This window comes from Ixodes scapularis, unplaced genomic scaffold, assembly GCF_016920785.2.
Source record: "Ixodes scapularis isolate PalLabHiFi unplaced genomic scaffold, ASM1692078v2 PGA_scaffold5__190_contigs__length_132052651, whole genome shotgun sequence".
Taxonomy (NCBI): domain Eukaryota; kingdom Metazoa; phylum Arthropoda; class Arachnida; order Ixodida; family Ixodidae; genus Ixodes; species Ixodes scapularis.
Genome location: NW_024609880.1, coordinates 94,403,691 through 94,427,869, shown reverse-complemented (window position 1 = coordinate 94,427,869; position 24,179 = coordinate 94,403,691). Strand labels below are relative to the sequence as shown.

Here is a 24,179-nt window from a genome sequence, read left to right as displayed (position 1 = left end):
ATTCAAACTTCAATCGGTTTACTATATAAAAAAATAAAAAAATAGGCTGGTAGCCTATTTTTATTAAATAATAAATATTCGAGAACGTTATCTCTGACGTAATTTTGTCCTTTATTTTGTTGTTGAGAGCTGTTTGGCTTGTGCCGAAGGCGAGCATGCCAAGAATTTACATGACTTCTTGCGTAAAGCACAGAAGCTTATGTCTTACCTCACGCTGGCATCTCAACAGGTTCCGATGTAATCCTTCATATTAATAAATTTGTTTGAAAAAAAAAAGAAAGAAGAATTAAAGACGTTTAAAACTTTTTGTAATGCCGAATTAGAGCGCAGCTTTGAGGGGGAGGAGGAAGGGAGGGTATGCCCCTCCGTACCCTCCCCTCCTCCTCGTCTGCTGCCCTCCCATTCACCCGAAAATTTTCGCTAAATTTAGCGGGGAAACTGAATGGGTGTTGAGGTCACGTGACGTCCATCTCCCCGATAAAATTAGTGGGCTAAGTTTCCCCACTAAACTTAGCGGAGAAACTTTCCCGTTATATTTGGCGGGTTAAAGTGGTTAAAGGGGCCCTGCAAGCACGTTTTTACTAATCTTTAATTTGTACCAAACGTGAGCGCACTGAACGTAGTATCTTAGTGTAACTTTTATTTTCTTGAAATTCGCTTTATTTTAAAAGTTATAGGCAAATCAAAATTACAAGAACAAGCAAAAAAATGACCTCCCTCATGACGTCCTTGGTTGCTTGAGCGGCCGTGAACTAGAGGAGGGGTAGTGAGCTCATCGCGAGCGCTCACGGCTACCGCACTCCGTGTCGACGGCGCGAGAGGGCGCCACTAAAGCATGTTCTGGACAGGCTGTATGCAGCGGGCAGCCAGAGCGGCTCTCATTGCATTTGCTGCGTGATTAAACACTAATTCGGCATGACACTTCATTGGCCGCAAACGACAGCAAACATGGGGTAAAGATCAGTTCAGAGTGGGAGCCACTTCGCGCTGCAGTACCGCGAAACGGCCAAACCGCAAGACAAGCACCTCGCCGAAGGCCTTCGGAAGGCTCGGAGCCGGTCGGATCTTCCTGCCCATACGACCGCAGCGCTGCCGCGTACATCTGGGATTTTTCCGTGTCGGCGCCTGATCCCACTACTTCTTTCTAGTATGCGCCGCCTTTTCCACCGCTTGGTGGCGGGTATGTCGACGGGTCATTTCTTGTTTCTTTTTTGTTCTAAAATAGTGAACAAAAACTACTTTTATAAGTAATTGAAACGGTTCGCGCCACTTATATTTTGTATTTCGACTAAAAAGAAGCTTTTAGCGGCTCTGACCAGTAGTAAGCCAAGGACCAAAGACGTCACATTTTGCGCGCTTTCGGTACCGCGGGTCGCCCTCGTCGGTGGAGGAGGTTTCCGCGTCGCCCGGTTAAAATATGACGCACTGATAATTAGTTACTCTCTTTGTGCCCGCTGGCTTGCCCGAACCCCAAGAGACGTGGAAAGCGCAAAAAAGGTAGACGCTTAATTATGATTGCAGGGCCCCTTTAAGTTTCCCTGCTAAATTGAGCCGGGTAAGTTTCCCCGCTAAATTTACCAGAAAATTCACCGGGGAAATTTAGCGGAAAAAAATTTTCCAATATATATAGCGGGAAAATTTCCCATAATGCAAAGCCGACGGCGACGCCGCTCCTCAACCCGGAAACGGGCGCCTAAGAACTGCGCTCTAAAATTGAAAGACGTTTACGAAACTATAGTCGGTTGCAAGCTAAGAAAAAACCGGAAATGCCTATCAGAGGAAAATGTAATCTACGCCGAGAAACGCCAGCCAATGGGCGCGTTCAGTAGCGCCTCCCTTGCCTCCGAACGGAGTGCCTCGAGTTGGAGTCATCGGAGCGCCTACTGAACGGCAAAAAAAACCCGCGGCTCCAAACCTGCTTCTACGCAACTTCCGCTTCCTCCGCTGTGCCAGACAGTCTCCGAATAAACTGGAAGCAGACCATGGCGAGCACGATCGCTTTTATTTGAAGCCGGTATTGAAGAAGTCTTTACAAGGTCGTTAAAGAAAAAGCTGGTGATTGTACACATCAGCGCTGTTGTTCGAAGCGATGCAACGCGATCGAGTCCTTCGCTTGGCGGTGCAAAGGCAGCTACTGTTATAAAAGCCGACAAAAAACGTCGTCAGCACAGGCAAAATACAGAGCTCAGCGAATCTACCCCTCCGGTTGCGATACTTTTATACGGCCATAAGTTTGTTCTGACCTTCGTAACGAACTTCCTATAAAATGTATTCGTATACACACGGTAAATTCGGCCGCGCTCGGCGATCAAGGCTTTGTCGGCCGAAGCGAGCCTCAGCCAACCTGCACCCCGATTTAGCTACGCAAACAAAACATTAATCGGGATCATGCTCTGCGCAAGTGTCCAACCGGTTTCCAAAGTCGCGTTCATACCCTGTTTTGCTCTGTTGAGCGCGGACAGGACTATCGTCAATACTACCGAGTTTCCGTGCAACGCCGATCAAGACACGGCGTCAAATGAACGTTTGCGTTGTTTATTAGCATATTCAAACCAAACAAAATACGGCCCAATGAATTTTCCGAAAGAGCCTTACCTGAAAAAGATATTCGAACGCGTTATTCGTCTTACCTTGAGCACTTTTCATTAACAAAAGCGAGCAAATCGGGCACCAGCGACAGAACCGAAGCAGCTTATCCCGCCATATTGTTTGTTTTTTCCTCTTTTAGCGCCGGAAATCGTCACCAGTCAGGAAATGACGTCATTTTAGCTCCTTTGACTCTACGTGCACCGTCTCCGGACTCGGTGCTTCGGAGCTTGACTCCGAAGCCCCGGAGTACGAGCGATTCGGAGGAGGAATAATGGCAGGTCACGTGACCCGACGTCACCGGAAGTGACGTCACAAATATAACGTCACGTGACAAAAAAAATGTTTTGCTTGTTTTTTTTTCTGTGACGTCACGGTTTTTAGCGAGGAAACTTTTTCTTATTTTTACTTTGTTGACGTATTATTTTTTTTTTTATTTTTTTTATTTTCTTGCTTTTTGCAACCGCGGGACCGCGTTTCTGCGCTTCAGATTGCGTTTTTCCGACTCCTTTGTTTGATATCGTGTCGTATCGTCGTATTTATGTAGTTATTAGGAACGGCAAGGCCTACGTTGTTGCGTCCTTTACCTGAATATCGTGACCGAATCGAGTGTCGTCGATTTGAATCGTGTCTTGCGAACCATCGTCGAACAAAAGGTGAGTGATTTGCGTTTTCCTGTGATGTGATTTCGATGTGTTCGTTCCACGTGTCCGAGCTGCTTCTTCGTTTCAAATACATTTGGCGCCGCTGCCTATTGTTTGAGCCTGTGCTCACGATGAAAACACGCATCGCAGAAACCTGAAAGCCCGCCAAAAGAGCTCTAAAAACCGCATCCCAGACCTGCCGGCAGACTTCCGAGCTAAGCCTGATTAAACAAAAACGTTTGATCCGGCGGAATAATGTGTTTGATATTACATCCCATGTCAACAAGGAACTGCGCTGTCTGTCTTCGCCCCCAACAGGTTTTATTCTTCCGGGTTTTTCAAATCTTTACCAACCCGCGTCCGATCGTAATACCCCCCGATCACAACAAATAGTTGATCGTGCTCCGATGGCTCCAAACATCAGCCGGCAAGGAAGTTGCGTTTTTCGCTTCTATATTTTGACCCAAGTAAGCTCATGTTCTCAAACTATGTCATTCTGTCACCACCTCCAGTTGCACATTCTGGCGCACTTGCAGCCTCGTGCACCCTTGCGAGGTTTCCTGCTATCGTACCCTGGATATCATGGATTTCTCGCCGTACGCGAGTGCTCACGGAGGCGTGCTATACACTCTGTATCATAAGTTGTGTGCAGCAGAGGCGCAGGCCCGAGCACATGACAGTAAAAAGCGCCTTTTTTGCACGAGTACCCGCGCAAAAGGACATTCTGCAGAGCTGTGCCCTCGCACCCGTGCCTTTGCTGCACACAACTTACGAGGCAGTATAATAACCGAGCCGTTTTTGTTCCTTTTGCACATTACTGTGAAAAAAGTGTCATTGCTGTTTTCTTCTCAAAGAAAACTCAGAGACGTTAGACAAAAGCAAACAGATAGGAGACTGCACATTCATATGTTTTTCCCCTTGTGCTACAGGTGATGGCTGGTCGTGGTTCATCAGCGTTTGTTTTGAAACTGATGGGTACCACAAGGCATGAAGGAGGTGACTTGCAGCAGCAAGGCACTGCAAGCCTTCGCAGCAACTGGCTAGCCAGTGCTGCTCTGTTCTGAACTGCACTGCGTGTCATGCGGAGGTTTTGTGCAAGCTCTCTGGGCGGTGACGCTAGCCACGGTAAGTGCATTCTATGCAGCTTCCTTTTAGGGATATATGTGGCTCGCAGGCCATGTCGTGCCAGCGAAATATGTGCCACCCGAGTGACAGCAGTGCTAGTGGCAAGGCTGCGCTGACAGTAATCAACACTGCACTGTGTTTTCATTCAATGACTAGTGACAAGGAACCAAATACTCCCGAGAGAGTCTCGGTCGTGCTTTGATAAACTCCAGCTCGCTTATGAACAGGTGGATGGCACAGATGGCTTTTCCTGGTGGACTTGGTGTCCGTGTTAACATTGCAACCAGACTTTCTTTCAGTTTGTGGCGTTTTTTCGTTGCGGGTGACCAGCATTGCAGTAGAAAAAGATGCAAAATAGTATAATGTTTGCATTCGTTACCTAAATTAATGGCAAGAACAACCGACATACATTTCCACCGACTGCATTTCTCGGAGGAATAGCCTGGACTAAAAAGCTCGCTACACTATGTCGTTCCCTCTTCGCCTGTACAACTCTGCGTCTTCCCTCGATCGTCTTATGTGGCTGCTTCTGCGTCTGCCTAGGCACTCGGTTGAAATGGGGAAAGCTGTCTGCGTTGCACATAACCGCCATTAGAGCCAGCGTGGGCGTAGCTGGGGTAGCCCCCACTATGGCTTCTCCAGCTCGACACAAGTAACATTCCTACCGCTGTTGTGTTAGCAGAAAACAGACCTGCTTAAAACGTACAGTGCACATAGCACACAATGGAGAGGTTGCTCGCCAATCATTTTCTTGGAAGTGTGAGTTGAGCCCTTTCGAGGCAGTTTGCTTCCGCACCGTGCACTATAATCCGCCCGAGAAGAGAAAACAAGATGAATAACCAGTAGGATTTCTTTGTTCCAAGGCTTCTTGACGCAGAAAAAGACTAGGGAGCCAGTATTGTTGCTTTTTTGCTACCCCGTGCGAGACTCAAACCCGACATGCAAGGAAGTGGAAAGGCCTCTTCCTTTCTGCTTTCTTGTGCCTTGGGTTTTAGCTGTGTTCAGAATTCACAGCTCGCCTGCATGCCTACTCTTTTGTTCACTGTGTTACTGAAGTTTTCTGTCGTTGCTGTCCCAGGTTGGCTTCGTGGATGCACAGAAATACTCAAGGCGCTTGACGTCTGTGGCTCATCTGTATTGTTTTTCCCGGTACCACGGCATGAAGGAGCTGGCCTCCCTCCCTTCCATCAGCTGCGAGATACTACAAGCAGTGGGCTACAGCTGCAGCTAGCCCATGGGTACCGTTCTGCGTCCTGTACTGCATCTAGTTCGAAAGGCCATGTGAAAGGCAGGTGTGGTCTTTATGGGCTCTGTCACTATGTGCATTTTCTGCAGCTTTTTCGGGGCAACTTCATATTAAGATTCAATACGGACTCGAGTGAGAGGGGGGCATTCTGAGAAAGCCAGCCTCTTTGTTAAACCATTGGGACTGGTATTATATCTACAGAGTTTATTTACACCTTTTGTTATGTACTTTTTTATTTATTTTTATTTTACTAGTTACTTATACTTCAATCTGACACGACAGCCACCAAAAATGGGGAAAGGACAAAAATGTTGACATATTGGCCTTTTTGTTTTCTGGCAGTTTGTTTGAAGAGCCAATGTTGGGGGCCGTCATTCGTGTTATTTTACCCACACGCACGTCCAGCCTATGTTTACGTAAAGCCCCAATTGCCCCTTAGCAACAAAAATAATTTATGCGACAGACTAGGCGGCAGCATTGTGGACGAAAACAGGCCAGATTATATCTGCCATGTTTAAAAACTACATTCGGTGACAGGTTATGAATTCAGTGGCAAGAAATGCATACCGCCTGCCAATCACTGCTGTCAGTTGTCGTGACGTCACGTCCTGCTAAGAAACTAGTATATATTTTTTTTAAATGGCAGGTTTTGGTTGCTGATGCCTCGTAGCACGTCAGCACTCTAAGCAATTCTTCTGCTCTTGGCCTCTCCGGTTTTACTTTGTAAAGTCATGACGGCGTCTGCTTTTGTTTGCGGTATTTCCCGTGTGTCGACGTGAGAAGGCAGCGATTGTATCGCCAAAGAAGTAGCGATCAATCTGCGCATTTATTCCAGCGGCACAGCGTTTACAAACCGGACTTTGCCCTTCACCGAGGGGAAAGTCTACCGACTGGCCCTACAGTTGGCGAGCATTGTGCAGCCGTGAGCGCGTAACTTGTCCGAATGCTTTCGTCTGTATACAGTGACAAAATGACTCGCTGAAATGCGAAGTACCATACAGTACCATGCCGTACAGCAAACCATCGATCACTTGCTGCAGCAACTTTGCGTTTTAAGTCGTAATAATAAAGTGATTTTTAGGCTAAAATCATTTTTTCATACTGCTCAATTATTCGGAATTCTGCACGATCCCCATCGGGTCTGCAATATCGGTCGGTGGCTGTATAACCTTTAAACACAATGGTTACACACCACAGGTACCGGGGACCATGACATCAGTGAGCTGGCTTTCACCTTGTCCAAGGCAGCAGCGGAACACTACGGGCGGGACCCTGGATCACTGCACCATGGATGCCGTCCTGTACCCTGCACGGCACTGCGTGTGGCTTAAGTGGCCAAGCAGAGGGTCATTGCATGACTTTTATGAGGCGCCGCTAGCCATTGTAAGTACATTTTGGACACTCATGTCTGGTGATGTACTTTTGTGCTCTACCGCAGAGCACATTTGGTGGCGGTTCAGTCTTGCCAATTACACCATTTTGAAACGGAACACATTTAGTGGTGGCTCGGTTTAGGTTTCCTGGCTCGGTGATCTTGCAACAGTGTCTAGACTTGGCGTAAACCTTTTTGTACTTCATTGTCAAGGCTAGTGTAATTTCTGCAATGCCGTTGAAGCCACTTCTGCACGCAAACAAGATAAAAGTCGAAGCCACATGCTCGTGCACAGTGTATGACTACATGTATGCATGGGCACTCGTGCCCATGCGTACCCACTCGCAACATGGAGCATGTTTGTTTCGGCCGACACTCCACGCGTTCATTTCGGCGTCGCCACTCCACACGTCTATGCACTCGCTGCACCTTGAGAATCAAGTGTGCACCAGAATGCACTCCCGTCATGCATCACTTGGGAGAGGAACAAGAGCAGACGACTGGGGTTTTTCCGCCATAAGGAACGAGAACCGGAAAAAAGAGGATTTTCTGCTAAGAAACTGCGTCCCACGGGCAGCAAAATCGGACGCGAGCTGGGCTATTTATTCTGTGAAGCAAGCAATCGACAACCTGTGCTTCATTTTCAAGTTTTCTTTCAGTTTGTTGCCACACACTTTTTTATTTTATTTATTTATTTATCAATACTGCCGGCCCAATATTGGGCCAAGGCAGGAGTGGGGTGATACAGTGTCATACCTGCAAATTATAAACACAACAGTTCTAAACAAAAAGCAATCTTAGCACTGAAAAATATCTACGACTTAATCGAAAGAAGAAAATCAATCAATATCAACAGTAATACAGTAACCAAATGTAAGGCTAGTAATAACAGTAGCAGTAAATGTAACAGCAGTAATAACTAATAAAATAAAGACAGTAAAAATAATGTCATAACAGCAATAAATGCAATCTTAGCACTGAAAAATAATATCTACGGCTCTTCCGAAAGAAGAAAGTGAATCAATATCGATAACATCACCGGGAAGGCTGTTCCAAAAATCAATTGTATGCACAAAAAAAAGATTGCTTATAGCTATTTATTCGAGCTTTAATAGGGGCTACGGTCTGTGAGTGATGCAAGCGGTCCGAGTAAAAACTTTTTGTTTTTAGGTAAATCACGCTATCAATTTTTATACTACTCTTGAAAATCTGAAAGAACAGCTTCAAACGTTGGCTCTCTCTTCTGTTTGGCAGCGGGCTTATATTGGCTCTCCTTTTACGTCCAGTCACAGACATAGTTTGTCTGAAATCTGAAAAAACTATATGCACTGCTAGCAATTGAATATCTTCGAGTTCACTGACCAGAGAGCTCTGCCATGGGCTCCACACTCCAGACACATATTCTAACACAGGTCTAATAATTGTCTTATAAGCAAGAATTTCAACGGAAGGGGGAGATTTACCCAGCGTTCCCCTCACGTACCACAATTTGTTAGTTGCCCGCTTCTTAACATACTGTACATGCCTTTTCCACCCAAGGTCACAAGACAAAATCACTCCCAAATATTTGTAACTGTCTACTTCAGTCAATCCTATGCCAGCAACCTCATAGCTAAAATTTAAGATAGTTCTTTTTGTTGTAATATGCATGTACTGAGTTTTGCTAATATTAATATCTTCATGTTATTTTCATGACACCAAGACGCAATGTTAGCCAATGCGTCACTCACTTTTATCTGGTCTGTAAAGTTTATATTCATCTCGTCTCGTCTCGTGACATGAAGTCGCTCGTCTTCGGGTCTGTGCTGACGGCATTGTCGCCGATTGCCAGTCAAGGGTTTTAGTGATGTCGGGGTCATAGACTTAGGGCTGAATAACTTGGCTTAATATACAGGTGTTATACACAAAAATTACAGCATAGTTAGAGTTCGCTAGTTCTCAAAACTCAATGGCCTCTGCCGTCTAACTCTCTAAGTGACACCCCTGCACTTTATCCACTTGATTTTTTTCCGCATCACTCTTGATGGGCCTTTTATCTCAACTCCTGCTGCATCGCTCTCGATGTGTCGCCTCTCAAGTCTCTCAGTCAACTCCCCCTTCTCAACTCTCCCATTCCCAACATAGCTACCCTTGTCTCTCTCTTTCACTCTCTCCCTCTAACATGCATTCTCGTCCCTGTGGTAGGGCTACACATATCCCGACAAGCAAAATAATAAATGAGTTCAGTTGGCGCTATCCAAAACAAAACGGCCCTCCGCCGCCGACTCTGTAAACATTCCAATCATAGACCCCTACAAACACATTTACAAGTCCTTAATATACCTCTCATGTTTACAATAGCTGATTCCCCGTACAACCTCGAAAGGTCGACAACACGGGATGGGACATGCCATCAACGGCATAATGCGGCACAATGTGCGTCAAGGGCAGCTAAAATAATACAAAGTACCTTTGTAGGCAAAGAAGTTATATGCGGAGTTCTATATAAACAGGTGTAAGGTTATAATGTTCACGTTGGCGCCTCCACTTGGGGCCCATCGACCCCGGGAGGGGGCACGCAAGGTGTAGTAAAGATGCTCGAACCCCCGATGAAGGCAAAAAGATACAAAATTACGCAACACGCCCCTTTAACCGAAATGATAACATAAAAAAACAAGATTTGCGAGCCTCTGCTCACGAAACGCCCATTGTTTTTATTGCACAGTGCAACTCCTCCTGTAATACTGCTTTAGAAAACTAAGCATCCGAAGCAGACACGCACAAGTGAAATGCTCTGAATACAATAAACTTTTTTTTTTTTTTTTTTTTTTTTCACATTCTCAATGTTTAGGTTTGTAAAAATAAAAGAAAAATCTTTGCGACTACATGTTCAGTGGAGAAGCAGATCGCAAGCCTTGGCAGGGCACTACATTCTGATCATAGTGCCCATAGATACGCGACAAGGCGTCCGCATTCGAATGCAAGCAACCCTGTTTGTAGTCTATCTTAATCTGGTAGGCCTGCAGCAACAGGCTCCAACTTTGTAGACGGTCATTGTTCTGCCTGCTGTTGTTTAGCCATCGGAGCGCGTTGTGGTCCGACTGGACTGTGACATTTTGTCCATCAACATACACATGAAAATGTTTCATGGCCCACACAATTGCCAGACACTTCTCAATTGTTGCATACTTCTTCTCACAAAGAAGTAGCTTACGGCTGGCGTACGCAACGGGGTGCTTGACGCCCTCGCTAGTTTGAGCTAGAATGGCCCCGATCACCCTGTTGCTAGCGTCTACTTGGAGTATATAGGGTCGACTCGGGTCTGGGCTCCGCAGCACTGGACTGCTGCATATTCTCTCCTTCAGTGCGCTGAATGCGCTCTCGCATGACAGCGTCCACACTACTTGCTTAGGTTCAGCCTTATGTGGGAGGTCGGTCAGCGGTGCGGCCAGCTCCACGAAGTTTTCAATGAAATTCCGGTAGAAGTTAACTAGGTCCAAGAAGGAACGGACTTCTGTCTTCGTGTGGGGCCTCTCGATCGCCTGGATGGTCTCAATCTTTTCAGGGTCAGGTTGTGCTTGCCCATCCCTAATCACGTGCCCCAGGTAGTGCACTTCCCACCTCCCAAACTGGCACTTGTTTATTTTTTAGAGCCAGGCCTTCCTGACGCAACTTCTTTAGGATGGTGCACAAATGAAGCAGGTGTTGCTGAACACCTGCCACGTGTTGCTGAACACCGCTATGTCATCTAAGTATGCCCGAGCGAAGTCTCGGTGCTCTTTCAGGAGGTCGTCCACCAACCTTTGGAATGTCGCCAGTGCTCCTTTCAGCCCGAACGGCATCACCGTAAATTCGTACAAGCCGGTGTCCGTACGGAATGCTGTCTTAAAAAAAGCTTCCTCTGATAAACTGATTTGCCAGTAGCCTTGGGACATGTCAAGGGTGCCGATTATTTTGGCTCTCCCCACAGTCTCAATCATCTCAAGGAGTGAAGGCATGGGGTAGGCATCATCCTGTGTTGTCGCGTTCAGCTTCCTGAAGTCGACACAGATCCTCATGCTGTTGTCTTTCTTCACGCATACTACAGTAGAATCTCGATAAACGGAAATCGCTTAAACGGAATTGCCGCTTAAACGGAACAGTAGCCCGTAAGTTGGTTGGTTTTGTATTCAGATAAGGTAAAAATACTTTCGGTAATCGGAACTAAAATTTGCACTTCACCGTGTAAACGGAACCTAAAATAGAACTTCAGGCAGACCCATTGCCATGAGCATCAGCCTTTTCTGGTTCTGGCTGTTTCTTTTTTTTTTCTTTTCTAGCCTCGCAAGCCTCGTTGGCCTCGCCTCATTGGTAGTCGGCGCAACGAATGCAACACTGCTGTTCTTGATCAAGTTGTTCGGTCTCTGTTCGAGTTGCCTAGGTTACAGCCGCATCGTTCCTGCCGTCGTGGTGCCTATCGTGCTTCATTGCCGCGTTGGTGTCTTCCAATTTCGGTGGCTCGTAAGCGCTCGCGAAGTTGAGGCCTTGCCTCCGTTGTTTCAATGGCGACACAGAAGTGGGCACACCATGCGCTGACGTTGGAAAAGAAGATGGACGTCATTCTTGACTTCGAAAGTGGCTCATACTCGAAGACGGCGCTCGCGACGAAGCACGGCGTCCCGAAAAGCAGCTTAACGAGGATCCTGCACGACAAGGGCAAGCTACGTGTGTTTAGTGTTTAGACATCCATAAAAGAGTATTAAAAGAGTGTGCACACATAAAATCTGCACTTTTTACATCTCTCTTAATAAACGGAACTCCTGTTAAATGGAACAAACTTTTTTGGTCCCTTGGAGTTCCGTTTACTGAGAGTCTACTGTATCAGGGATGCCCACGGACTTGTCGACGTCCGTATGATGCACCATTTCCAGCATTTCCATCAGTTGTTCCTGTACCCCCACCTTGATACTGTACAGAAACCTGTACGCTTTCGACGCAATCGGGTCGGCGCTCTTTGGGATCTCGTGGTTCTACCTGGCCTATCGTCGAAGACATCACCGTAGGACCGAATCAACTCGTCCAGTTCTTGAACCTCGTGAGCCTGAACTTCAGCGTCCATGTTCAGCCCTCCGCTTGACCCGTTCTCTCGGGTCCGTACATCAAAACACGCCATTTCGTCACCGATTTCGTCGGGTGCTTCCATTACAAAGGACATCTCTCGGGTAACGTTTTCGGTCATGACCGCTTTTATTTGATACGGGTATTGAAGAAGTCTTGACAAGATCATTAGAGAAAAACCGAGTGACTTGCGGGAGCCACTGGTTTCCCTCCCCTGAGAAGGTGTAAGCTGCAGACGTTCCGGCCGGAGTCGCCTGGCTTCGAGCCTGCTCGTTCTGTATCATGTCGGGGAGAGTATGCCACCCTTCTGGCCTACTCTCACACTTCCCTACACGTTTCCCGTTTTCAAGGGACCAGCCAGATCACACGGGACGGTCCCTCCTCCGAGTGGACGTTGCCCGGAGTCCTGAAGTGGACTCCGGGCGACGGGTAGGGTGCGAAGAGATCCTATGAATGCTATGCAATTTAGAACACCTTTGGGAAATGCCAAAGAAAGCTATTTTTTTGTGGATGTGGTGCTGTCTGTTGGATTTTTCGCTAGCCATTGTTAAACTCCCAGAACTCTGTGCCGCAAAACTGAGGGAGAGGAGGAGACAAGAGTGCGGGGGGACGTCAGAACGCAGAGCTCTGATTGGAACGATTAGTGGGTAGACCTAAAGCTAGCTGCCTTTGTCTGTTCTGCACATGCGGAACGACGGTGTCTGGCTTTTGGTTTTTGCATTTGAATGCGTTCGACGAGTGCAGTGGAGACAAAGATAGCTTCTGTCTCTGCTGCAGTCGTCGAACACATTTGAAGATGGAACGCCGGCATCCAGCGTTTTGTTCTCTCATTCGAACACGTTAGAACGCGGAACACTGGTGTCCAGGGTATGGCTTTCACATTCAAACGCCTTTGATGAGTGCAGTGGATACAAAGGCAGCTAGGTCTACCCTCTAATCATTCCAACCAGAGCTCTGTATTCTGACGTCCCCACATGCTCTCGTCTCCTCCTCCCTCAGTTTCTTGGTGTATACTCAAGTGCTCTGCATCATGTGCAGATTTTTTTTTGTGGGGGGGAGTCACATTCCCCCCCCCCCCCCTAACTTCTTAATGAAAAATCAACATACTCCAGCTTTTCTTAGGAAGAAATTATTAGTTTTTGGTAACATAACAAATATTAGGTCAACAAAACACACCTGGGCAACATTTTGCCCGTGATATCATCTTGCAAACCACCCCCCCTCCCACCGACCCCCACTCCAACCAGCCTGACAAATTCGCCCCTGCTGTTCATTGCCTTGCATGTTTGGGTCAGATATTGTTGCTGTTGACCTGATGGACTCCCTTGTTCTCTTCATTCATCATAGGTTTCAAACCGTCCTGAATCACGGACCAAGCCTTGCAAGACCTCACTCTTATGCCCTCTCCTTTTTGGTGGATCGGGTCTTGCCATCTTCCCCTCTCGTGGCTCCCTGTCATAAATAAATTGTATATTTTTCTGATGACGGTGTATACCTCTTGCTACACTTCACAAAAGGAGTGTGGTAAATCCATGCCACAGATTACTGTGAAACATGTGAGGAGGTAATTATTAAAAAGATGAAGCTCCGAAAAGTTTGATGGAAAGAAGATGGATATCCCTGTTTAATTTTTCTTGACACCTTAACATGCTATGTCCGAAGTATTTCAGCCTTTCGTAGCATTGGCTTTTGACCATTCACACTTTTAAGGAAAGGCTTTTAGCAAGAAAAGTTCCCAAGTCTGTGTTTTTTTTGCAATTAATTACTGAGAAAAGGTTCATGTGGAGCGCAGGTTCGTCTGCTTGTGGTTACGTCGAAATGCGGAGCTCTGATTGAAAGATGGTGGGTAAACGATGCTAGCTGCTTAAAGGTCCATCCACTATCCTTAATCACAGGTTTAGCTGCTTTGAGGTCTATCCTTAAATCGGAGGTTGGCATTCTTGCATCGCCACCACCCATGCAAAAGAAAAACTCGCTCCACGTGGACATTGCCAAGTGTATTTCAAAACGTCTATTACCATTATTTACCATTATTTTAACGAGGTCTTGCTAGGGGAAGTAAGTTTTCCAAAGTTTTTGCAATTGCCATACATAAATCTGAAGAAAAATCAGGAAAAAAAAACATTGAGTGCATTTGTCCTCAGAGTTTTTACAGAATTCACATCGCTATCACCATCACCGTTTATATTTTTTCAAGATGGCCGTTCCGTTTCGTCTTTCGTGAACGTTCTGTGATTTCGGCGATTTACGTGATTTACGAACAGCACTGCCCAATTGGTACGTTAATTTTGGTGGCTATTTATCGCGTAATATTGTGGGTATCTTGTATTTGTACTGAAAGTAGTATTTGAGGTTTAGATTCGTACAGAGCATTAGCTCGGTGGGTCGTCGTCTCCTAAATTGCTTGTTTGCCTTTTGTCCACGTTTCTTTCCCTTACCAACCCATCACACACTCGTTCATTTCCCTGTTTTCAGTACCTACAATTTTGCTAACGACAGTCTGGTTATGTATGAATCCGGATACGTAGGCAGTGACCAATGTCGCTGTTCGCTAAAATGCAATTCGCTCATGTGATACGGATCCGCTCTACCTGCACTGTTCTTTTTATGCTGCGCAATTGCAAGATACGCTTTTACTGTTTTGAAAATATTAACTTACGGCGTTCTATAATATCGTTTGGAAGCCGAGTTATGTTCGTAAAGAACACGTGGTTAAACGGTGGATAGCACCTGTGCTGAGATGTTTTATTTTCGAATGTCCGGAAAGCATCCTCGCCGGGGCAGCTGTCAACAATCTAGGGACTAGCCGAAGCGGGACGGTAATGTTAAGAGATATGAAACTGAATAGTACTCAGTGTAAATAATTTCTATGTTCGCTGATCTCCTAGGCATCACTGAGGTGCTTTGTTTGACTGTGTGCCTTTATTTTATGCTAATAGAATGTGCTGTACCTACAACTGCTGCTCAGTTGCACTCGTGCAGGGGTCTATGGCAGTTGACCAAACACCATATCATAGAAGCGTGTTTTCGAGGACTGGCACAGTTTATCGAAGCTCAGTTTACAGCAGCATTTATTGAAAAAGGGTCGCAGTTTAGTGAATCCCTTCGATTGAATTAAGATAAGCAAATCTGGAAGCACCTAAAGGCTAGCACATGATTCACTGAGGCATGATTTAAGTTGTGAAACAAACAGAACGTAAAAGTACTATTTTCGAAAACAGCAGGGTAGTGACATGCACGAAAACGTGTCCATCATACTCTGAATATGCTGGCCGCCCAAGCGAGCGACTCGCTGACTGGCTCAGCTTCACCGTCAGCGAAGACAGAACAAGCGAATGCTGGAGCAAGCAGTCGAGTTCGGTGAATTGTTTTCTTAAAAATAAATTTGCTGAAAGGAGGTTCGTTGCCGTTTTCTCTAAACTGGGCGTCTTTTTGAAAGGATTCAAAATGGGGGTTTCTAAACCGGTGCTTTGGAAAATAGATGCCTCCCCTTGGGCCATACATGCCAACGTTCTTGGATCTATCAGTTGACAAGCTCCACGGAAAAGCAGCATTCAAAAACAGTTTTCTGTTGCCGGCATGCAAGCAGGTAAGGGTGGATAATGTTCTTAGCGCCACAGCGTCAATGCCTCCACGGTCAGCAAAAACACATTTTTTGAATGCTCTTTTTGCGTTAAGTATTGTGCAGACCTTATGTTTACTATAAGAACCACAATAAAACCACTTTCCACCGCAGGTAATGTGCATCCAACGTTCTACCGGATCTGTCCATAGGACGAGCTGATAGTGTAGCAGATGCCATTGAGCGGATGTGCCGCAAAAGGGTGTCGGGCATTTTCCAAGTGTGTGAACTGACCTAGATCTAAGAACATTTGTACACACATTGCTACCATTGCCAAGCAGGTCCAGATATTGTTGGAGATCTGCTGTCTGCTGAGGAATGTGTTCACAACATTCACACTTTCATCAGTGCAAGCACATCTTTTTTTCAGTAATATTGAGGAACATTTCAGCAATCAAGGAAGTTGACACCGAAATGTTAAAAGCAATAAAGAAATTAAAGCGAGGCTGTTCTTGGGTGCAGATTTTATATCTTGTTTTATTGTTAAGGGCAGCACTGATTTGTTTGCCCCATTATTGAAGCATGCATATCACCTAAGGAATCATGCTCTTCCATCGTTGTGGAGAAAGTCTACTGTAGTACCGGTATACATGAACTCAGCTCTCCTACGTCACGCCACGGTGGTGGCGCGTCGGGCACACTTCCGGTCTGGGGTGGTGGGCAGAAGTCGCGGTGCGAGACATGCATTCCTGCGTTCTTTTGGGAGAAACCAGACAAGAAACCTGCCTTCTCGTCAAAATGCTGCGACGGAACTGTACCAAGAGACTCTGGAAAGGTTTGAAGATCAGTTTTCATGTGTTTCTGCCCCTCCATTCGTCCAAAAACGTGGATAGTATTCGTGACAAGGGCTAACCAGACGCTGTCGAACTACGATTGCTTATGCTGGCAACACTTTGTGCTCGACAGATGTAGTTGTGTTCCAACATGAACGAGAGAAAACCGCCAAGTTGTCCGGACCACTCGGGGGTTCAGCGAGTCTTCAAATTCACACGGCCGCCTGATCGTTCAAACTTGTCTGCTTTTAGAGCGCAGCTCTTAGGGGCCCGTTCCCGGCTTGAGCGGCGTCGGCGTAACCAAGGTCACGTGGCCCCCCAAGGTCATTCTAAGGTCACATGACCCCTCCCCCAGGGTCACGTGACCCCCCAATGACGTCACCGGCATCCGCATCGTCGTCATCGCTGATGACGATGCGATGACGCCATCATCACTGATGACGTCACCGGCATCGTCATCATCACCCCCCCCCCCCCCCCCCCCCCAGTACCCTTCCCTCCTCCTCAAGAGCTGCGCTCTAATTCGGCGTTACAGGGAGTTAGTTGTAAACGGCTTTCACTTTTTTGTCGTCTGCTCGTTCAAACAAAAGCGGCCCGCAGACCAAACTTTGACCCGGTGATTGTAATAAGAAGTAATTGCAAGCCTCAAAAGATTTAAGTTGGCTCGGTGAAAACAGTAGATAAAAGATGTTGATCATTGGTACCAGTGGCCATCGCAGACTTGTTACGCTCGCTGTGTTCCAGCTTCCTATTTTCAGTATTGACGTCGATCATCGCCGCTACCTTTTACACGTTTGCAGCACGAACGTTGCGACCAAAAATAGCTAGAAGAATCTCATCATGGTTTCGGCGTCCATTCTACGGCGTTCATGCGAATGAATCTCTGCACGTCAAATTATTTACGCAAAGTTCAGCGTCGTAACAAACCTTGATAATTTCACTCAGGCGATTAAAGTGGTAAGGCATTGTTATGAGGACGTAGAATTGACAATTCCAACACGAAAAAGAGTATGCAAACTCACACAGAAGCTGACGCGACATTCCAATGGTTTGTTGACGCGGGACGCGGTGCTTCTTGCCTGCACTCCATTGCGCATCCGTTCGAACTGTCGTCGGCTCTTTCAAACGACAGCTGCCCGTAAACCAAGTTTTGACCTGGTAATTGTGATAAGAAGTAAGTGCAGGCCTCAAAACACTTTTGAGGGTTGGTTGGGGTAAGTAGGCCAAGTGTAAGTAGATACAAGATATTGATCATTGCTACCAGCGGCCGTCACCGACTTGTAATGCCCGATTCTACTTGCCGTTTTCAATATTGACGTCCACCATCTCAGCTACGGTCCCGCTTTTACAGCCCGAGCGACGTCGCGACTGAAAATAGCGAGATGACTCATCGTGGGAGTCGGGCTTTTGCGCTCATTCTGCGGCGTCCACGTGAAATGAATCGCCGCACGTCGCATTATTTATGCAGTTTTGCGGTGCAACGAGCCTCATTAATTTTGCTGAAGCCGCTCAAGTAGTCGACATCGTTAGGAGGACGTAGAATAAACAATTCCAATGGAAAAAGAGCATGGGGTCTCACACCGACGCCGACAACAACGCAATTCAATGGTTTGATTATGGGCGACGGCGAGCTTCTTGCCTACCAACCACCGCGCGGCGTCCGTTAGGGGCACTCTGGTTTGTTTTTAAACATGAGTTGGTGTGTAGGAGGTGGGTGACATGTCTAGGGTAGACAATCACTGCCCCATTTCCTTTCTGTATGTTCGTTTGAAAGTGTTTGAGATAGTTATACACAGACATGGGTCTTTTTACTCCAGTTTTGAACAGAGCACCATTGAACGCAATTTTTTTTAGAAAGTTGCTCAGTAAAAATTGGATTTTGTAAGCTTGAATACACAGTGCCATTTGTTCTCTCTTGGAAGCAAGTTAATATTATTCATTTTGATTTATAACGAGCTTTTGATAAGATGAACCACAAATTACTTTTGTAAAAACAGTTATTGTATGGTGTAGCATTGCCACATTTAAAATGGATTAATAACTAGCAACTTGCAAGATGAGGACGGCAGGGTGAAGCTTCAGTTGCCCTCACTTTAGCACGAATTTCCTACCTTTGGCAATGCTTTGAGCCCGAGCATTTGCAAGACACGCCCATACGTTCTCATTCCGTTAGGGACTATATCTAGCATATTGCCCGAATCGTGTACAGGTGTTGAATAGACTATCGCATGTTTTTCTAACAACCTGGGGTGTGCCTTGAGGATCAAATGTAGGACAACAAGAATTGCAGGGAGGAGCCTCCTACATTTGGCAATGCTTTGGCGTCTTGCAAGCCTCAACAATGCATGCGCAGACAAAGCATGAGAAAAGGCAACAAGTGCTTGCTGGAGGCCGGGCATTAAGAGATGCCCTGCGTTTCCCACCTTGTCGGCGACTATTAGCACCGAGATGTTCTGGTGGCATCTTTTTTTGCTCGCAACATCAGAGGCAGTTTGAAACTTCAGCACCATGTTCCAGATAAAAAGAAAAAAAAGAAAATGTTTAGCCTTTCCACTTTGGTGAAGAAGGAAGAGCAGCGGAGCTGTAGCTTCTGTTTTCGGTGGTGGCTTTTCAGGCGAGCGATCTGCTCTTCTTTCGTAAAGGAATCTGAAGCGCTTGACGCAGTGGAACTTTAGGTAATAGCAGAACCATTCGCGCTGCTGCGCACATCGCTGCTCGTTTCGTTCCCGCTCTTCTTCCTCCCAAGAAATGTTGCCGCCATCTATCAGCGATGGCAGCAACCAGTTCTCTGGTTGCCAAGGCTGGAAAGGCTGCCTGCCGCGATCTATGAGCGACGGCGGCAAACAGTGTTGTGTCGACCACAGGTGTTGACATTTGTTTAATACCGGACATGATTCTGGGGAAACTAGCCCTTAACAGCTCTGCTGTAAGAAACTCCTTTCATGCAAGGCTTGTCAAAATATTAGGTGCTGGAAAATATTGGCCATACACATTCAGTCCTTTTTATGTCCTGCAGCCACATTGAAAAGCACTGCAAACAAGTACAATCATGCTCCTGATCTCGTCACAACTGTCTCTCCTCCTGTACAATAAATTCTGCATGCTATGGTCACCAAATGTCAATAGATGCATATGCCAATGCAGCAACTGAAGTCAGCTACAGCCACATCATCTTCCTAATGCCAAATTCCTACCAATGCAACAGTAGCTTGGGCTCGAGCTAGGCAGTCCCCCCTGCAAATGGCTTTATGTTATCCCTTCAATTTATTTCTAAAATTCTATAGACCTTTTCGCCCTCCGTCGCATGGGTGCTGCGATCTTGAAATCGCGTGACGCAGCGGTCATTAGGTGGCTTCAAATTGTCACTCGTTTCTCCCCTTCAAGTTCTATTCGTTTTTTCGTCGCATTTTACTGCAATTTTACAGTGAAGCTGTATATGACTCCGTTGGTCAGGTTTTTTTTCCGTCTGTTAACAGAACAGTAGTGGACAGAAAAGCATTGTGCGGCGCACCTTGTCTTCTATCGCATAGTTTTGACACTTGTAGTTTTCAACAAGAAAACCACAAGTGTCAAAACCACAAGATAGATGACAAGCCATGCACAAACAATGTGAAGTACATAGCTCCCCGCATGCGTCTCGGTAAAAATTGCGGTTGCGTAAGCTGCCGTGGCAACGGCAACGTACAGCCGTTTATCTAGACCCTTTTGCTGTTTACAAACATGAACTGCCGCTTGTGTCCCAAGTGACTTCCGGTCGCTCAGTCTTTGCAAGCCTGTTGAGCTTGTTCATGTCACCAGTGCTAGAAAGCATAATCTCCAACATACATCAAAGTTGGAGATATAATGAGGGCATTTGCCTGTACAATTTAATGTCTTGGAGGAGGCAAGTTGGTGTACAAAATATTTGAAACATTTTAACATATCTGCCGTTTCTTCATTCTTTTGGCGCTCACCTGGAGAATTGGTGGTTACACGTTTTATCGACATTTTAGGCAGCAGTGTCAAAGTGGGTTTTGTTCATTCTTGTTATGAATCAGAAGTTTGCTGAGACATCAAACAAACTGAAGCACCGCCTGGTGGCGCTTGCAAAGAAAGGGGTCTATATAAAAGAAGTTTGGGTACACTGCGTTTCGACTGTAAAACGTGGTCCGCAGGTAACGTGCACTGTCATAAAAGAAATACCAACAATTTACTTATATGAAAGACACGAGGGAATGGGGCACAAGACTTGATCCATCAAGAGGCGCTGGGCCTAAAGAGAACTTCCATCTTGCAAGGCTTGATCCACGATTCAGGGTGGTTTGAAACCTATGGTGTATATGCAGAGAACGAAAGTGCCTATTAGGTAAACAGAAACAGTACCTTACCCGAACATGTAGGGCAACGCACAGTAGTCGGGTGCAATAAACTCGCACTTGAGCAAATGTCGGTTTAACAAGTATTTCAGAATAACAAACTTTCAAAAATCTATGGTGGTTTTCCTTTGCATTCTATGCAAAAATGTTTGCTCTACGAAAAACGAATTTCGGAATAGCGAATATTTCAGTTCAACGAACTTGATCGGTGGACCCAGGATTACTGTTGTGATCAGTTCAACAAAGTTTTGTGCTCTGCAGTGCTGGCGTAGCTGATGGCCGCCGCCGCCTTTGCAGCAGCGGTGCGGTAGACAAAAACGAACCATGCGGTGCATATTTTCTTTTCTTTATTATTGGTTCCTTTCGGCCATCTTAGTTTTGGGTAACAACGGCAGCTTGTGCGCCCACTTACGTAATAAGTATAACGAAATGGAAGCGGTTGTCTCTCAGACAAATTGAAATACTTTCAGCATCTGGGCAACGGTCAAAGGCAAGTGAATGTTGCGAAGGACTATCGGATGCTACCGTCGACGTTGTCAACGTTAGTGAAGCAAAAGTCGAAGCTTGAAAGAGAAACTGCGTTCAATCCCAACAGGGAACGGCTCTGCACTGAATATTTCAAGCCAGTGGACAGTGCCGTTGCGGTATGACTTCCTCACAGCAACTAGCTGTGCCAGAGGATATGCAAAAAAAAAAAGATACTCTCTGGGCAACTTTGTTACTTCATGCGCTTTCAGAGCGCCGGTGCAAATGAAAATTATTGACTATTTTCAAAATGAGAAAGGCAGCAGCGTAACTGCAATACACTTTGTATATATCAATGTACATGACTCCATAAATTGCATTTCACCCTTTTGACTCAATGTATGCTGTGCCCTATGCTGTTCCATAATCCAGTGAATATATTCAGTTTAGTGGACTCCTAGTTAAGGGAACTATTTCTTTGAGTCCCTAGAAGTTTGCCCAAGTGGGAGTTTACTGTATAGAGTTCTAGAACTTAAACGATACTGGCTATTGAAGAATATAACAGGCAGCAAAACATTCACCACAACAGAGATCTTGAAACATGCATTGGTAGTCCAGCAAGTTATGTTTCAAAACAAATTTGTGCGCACTAACAAGAAAATTGCCCTTTTACCACACTATTGAGGCAAAGGCACTGGTAAGGCCTCATTCATACAAAAATTGATCACTAACCCGTAAGAATGTCCAGCAATAGGTTTCGTGGCACTTTAGATTCCGATCGTTGTATACACTTCTGATTTTATCCCTTATGGGAGGGGTGAGGATGAGAGCTTTCTCAAACAAAATATAATGGTGCAAGGTAACTAGTGTAGGTAAATGTTAAAGGGGTCATGAATCGATTCTTCAACTTCCTTCTTAGCTTTCCTCAACTTACAAATTGTGCAGTGTTACCAAAGGTACAGGGGCATAAGTATACCTCTAGCAGTTCAAGAGGAGGAAAAGGAGGAACTCCCCTCTTGCTCATGGCGCTTGGATCCTCATTTTTGTACTCGCACGTCACCATTCTCCCCCTAGGAAATTGGCCCTTGATGCTCGTCGCTCAACATTCAGACAAAAGTTGCTAATCCCCCCCCTCCCCAGCCTGTGGCTTCCACAGTACTATGCACAACTAGCATATAAACCGGAATATAGGTCGAATTTATTCTTGAAATTGGACCTGAAAACGTCGACCCTCGTCTTATATGACGGTCATTAGCGGAAAAACAAAAATAATCTCGCAACACTCAGTGCCTGAAGACGCCGTTTTGTTTTATATTGCAATGGCCTAGCACTCGTCCACTTGTCACGATGGTCACGATTAACTTTTACTTGTGCTCCTTGGTTTGTTACATCTACCGCAGCAATAATGAGCGGAAGTAGAAGACAGTTCACAGTAGCCTTTTAGAACAAGGCAATCGCCTATGCAGAGATCCACCGGAATCTTGCAGCGCAGCGAGAGTTCAGTGTATCGGAGAAAAGCATATGCTACTGGCAAAACCAGAGACAAAAACCGGCGGCATGCAGCAAGGCGAGGAAAACTTAATTTCGTGGAAGGACTGCAGTGTACCCCGAATTGGAAACAAAGGCGGCAAACTTTATTCGGGATCTGTGCGCCAGATCGATACCTGTGATGTCGGAGAGCATCCATATAAAAGGCGTTGAGGTTGCTCGTGCCTCCGAGCTTTCGAGGGCGCAATTCAAAGGGACGGCATCGTCCCTTTAAATTGTGTTAGTGAACTCGTCGTCGGACGAAGGCTCTGAGGAATCTGAGTAGTAACACTCGCATACTTCCTGTTTTATTGAGTGCAAAACAATTAAATAAATCTGCCGTGTTTTCTCGTCCTTTCATATACTTGGACAATTTTGTCACCAAGGTAAGGTTGCATTTTCTTGCCATAAAAACTTCTTTTGCATCTTGCAACTTGTAAATTAAGGGGTCGACCTATATTCCAGTTTATACAGTATCTTCCGTGCACCCCTAAGCCGACAGTGCTGTGGAAACTATGTGCTCGTTGGGCCGGTCACACTTGTATCTTCAGCCACATGATCACGCTCCCTTGCACATACCCACATATGCAGAATGGGGTCAGGTGATGATGGACAGGAGGGCGGGCGAGGTTTGTCAACTGAAGTCCCAATTTTCAACCCCGCAAGGATGGTGAGAGATCTCACGGTAGCTGATGTTGGTTCTGAACCTTACTTTATCCCATTGATGTATTTCAATGTCTGTGTGGCAACAAGCTGAAAGAAAACTTGAAAATGAAGCACAGGTTGTCGATTGCTTGCTTCACAGAATAAATAGCCCAGCTCGCGTCCGATTTTGCTGCCCGTGGGACGCAGTTTCTTAGCAGAAAATCCCCTTTTTTTCGGTTCTCGTTCCTTATGGCGGAAAAACCCCAGTCGTCTGCTCTTGTTCCTCTCCCGAGTGATGCATGACGGGAGTGCATTCTGGTGCACACTTGATTCTCAAGGTGCAGCGAGTGCATAGACGTGTGGAGTGGCGACGCCGAAATGAACGCGTGGAGTGTCGGCCGAAACAAACATGCTCCATGTTGCGAGTGGGTACGCAAGGGCACGAGTGCCCATGCATACATGTAGTCATACACTGTGCACGAGCATGTGGCTTCGACTTTTATATTGTTTGCGTGCAGAAGTGGCTTCAACGGCATTGCAGAAATTACACTAGCCTTGACAATGAAGTACAAAAAGGTTTACGCCAAGTCTAGACACTGTTGCAAGATCACCGAGCCAGGAAACCTAAACCGAGCCACCACTAAATGTGTTCCGTTTCAAAATGGTGTAATTGACAAGACTGAACCGCCACCAAATGTGCTCTGCGGTAGAGCACAAAAGTACATCACCAGACATGAGTGTCC

The 24,179-nt window shown here is 46.1% G+C and overlaps 1 protein-coding gene across 5 annotated transcripts; it reads left to right on the top strand.

The window, feature by feature from the left end:
* The first annotated feature begins 2,992 nt into the window (after positions 1–2,992).
* LOC121837948 lies at positions 2,993–13,531 on the top strand. 5 transcript variants are annotated; one of them, XM_042293864.1, is made up of 6 exons: positions 2,993–3,242; positions 4,160–4,355; positions 5,521–5,647; positions 6,437–6,506; positions 6,799–6,984; positions 13,397–13,531. In XM_042293864.1, exons 2-6 carry the CDS (start codon positions 4,310–4,312, stop codon positions 13,508–13,510), a joined length of 543 nt encoding a protein of 180 aa, XP_042149798.1. In that variant the 5' UTR covers positions 2,993–3,242; positions 4,160–4,309; the 3' UTR covers positions 13,511–13,531. The 5 variants fall into 5 exon arrangements, 3 of the variants coding, with proteins under 3 accessions (XP_042149798.1, XP_042149796.1, XP_042149797.1); XM_042293862.1 differs by having other exon boundaries at positions 2,994–3,242; positions 5,434–5,647; XM_042293863.1 differs by lacking the exon at positions 2,993–3,242 and adding an exon at positions 3,280–3,548 and having other exon boundaries at positions 5,434–5,647.
* Positions 13,532–24,179: the final 10,648 nt, after the last annotated feature.

What these genes read in the sequence shown, in the direction of transcription:
- LOC121837948 (XM_042293862.1), top strand. Translation starts at nt 4,310, where the DNA reads ATGCGGAGGTTTTGTGCAAGCTCTCTGGGCGGTGACGCTAGCCACG. An exon ending in AAAGGCCATGTGAAAGGCAG is followed by an intron (nt 5,648 to 6,436) that starts GTGTGGTCTTTA and finishes CATTTATTCCAG; the next exon opens with CGGCACAGCGTTTACAAACC. An exon ending in ATGAGGCGCCGCTAGCCATT is followed by an intron (nt 6,985 to 13,396) that starts GTAAGTACATTT and finishes CATTCATCATAG; the next exon opens with GTTTCAAACCGTCCTGAATC.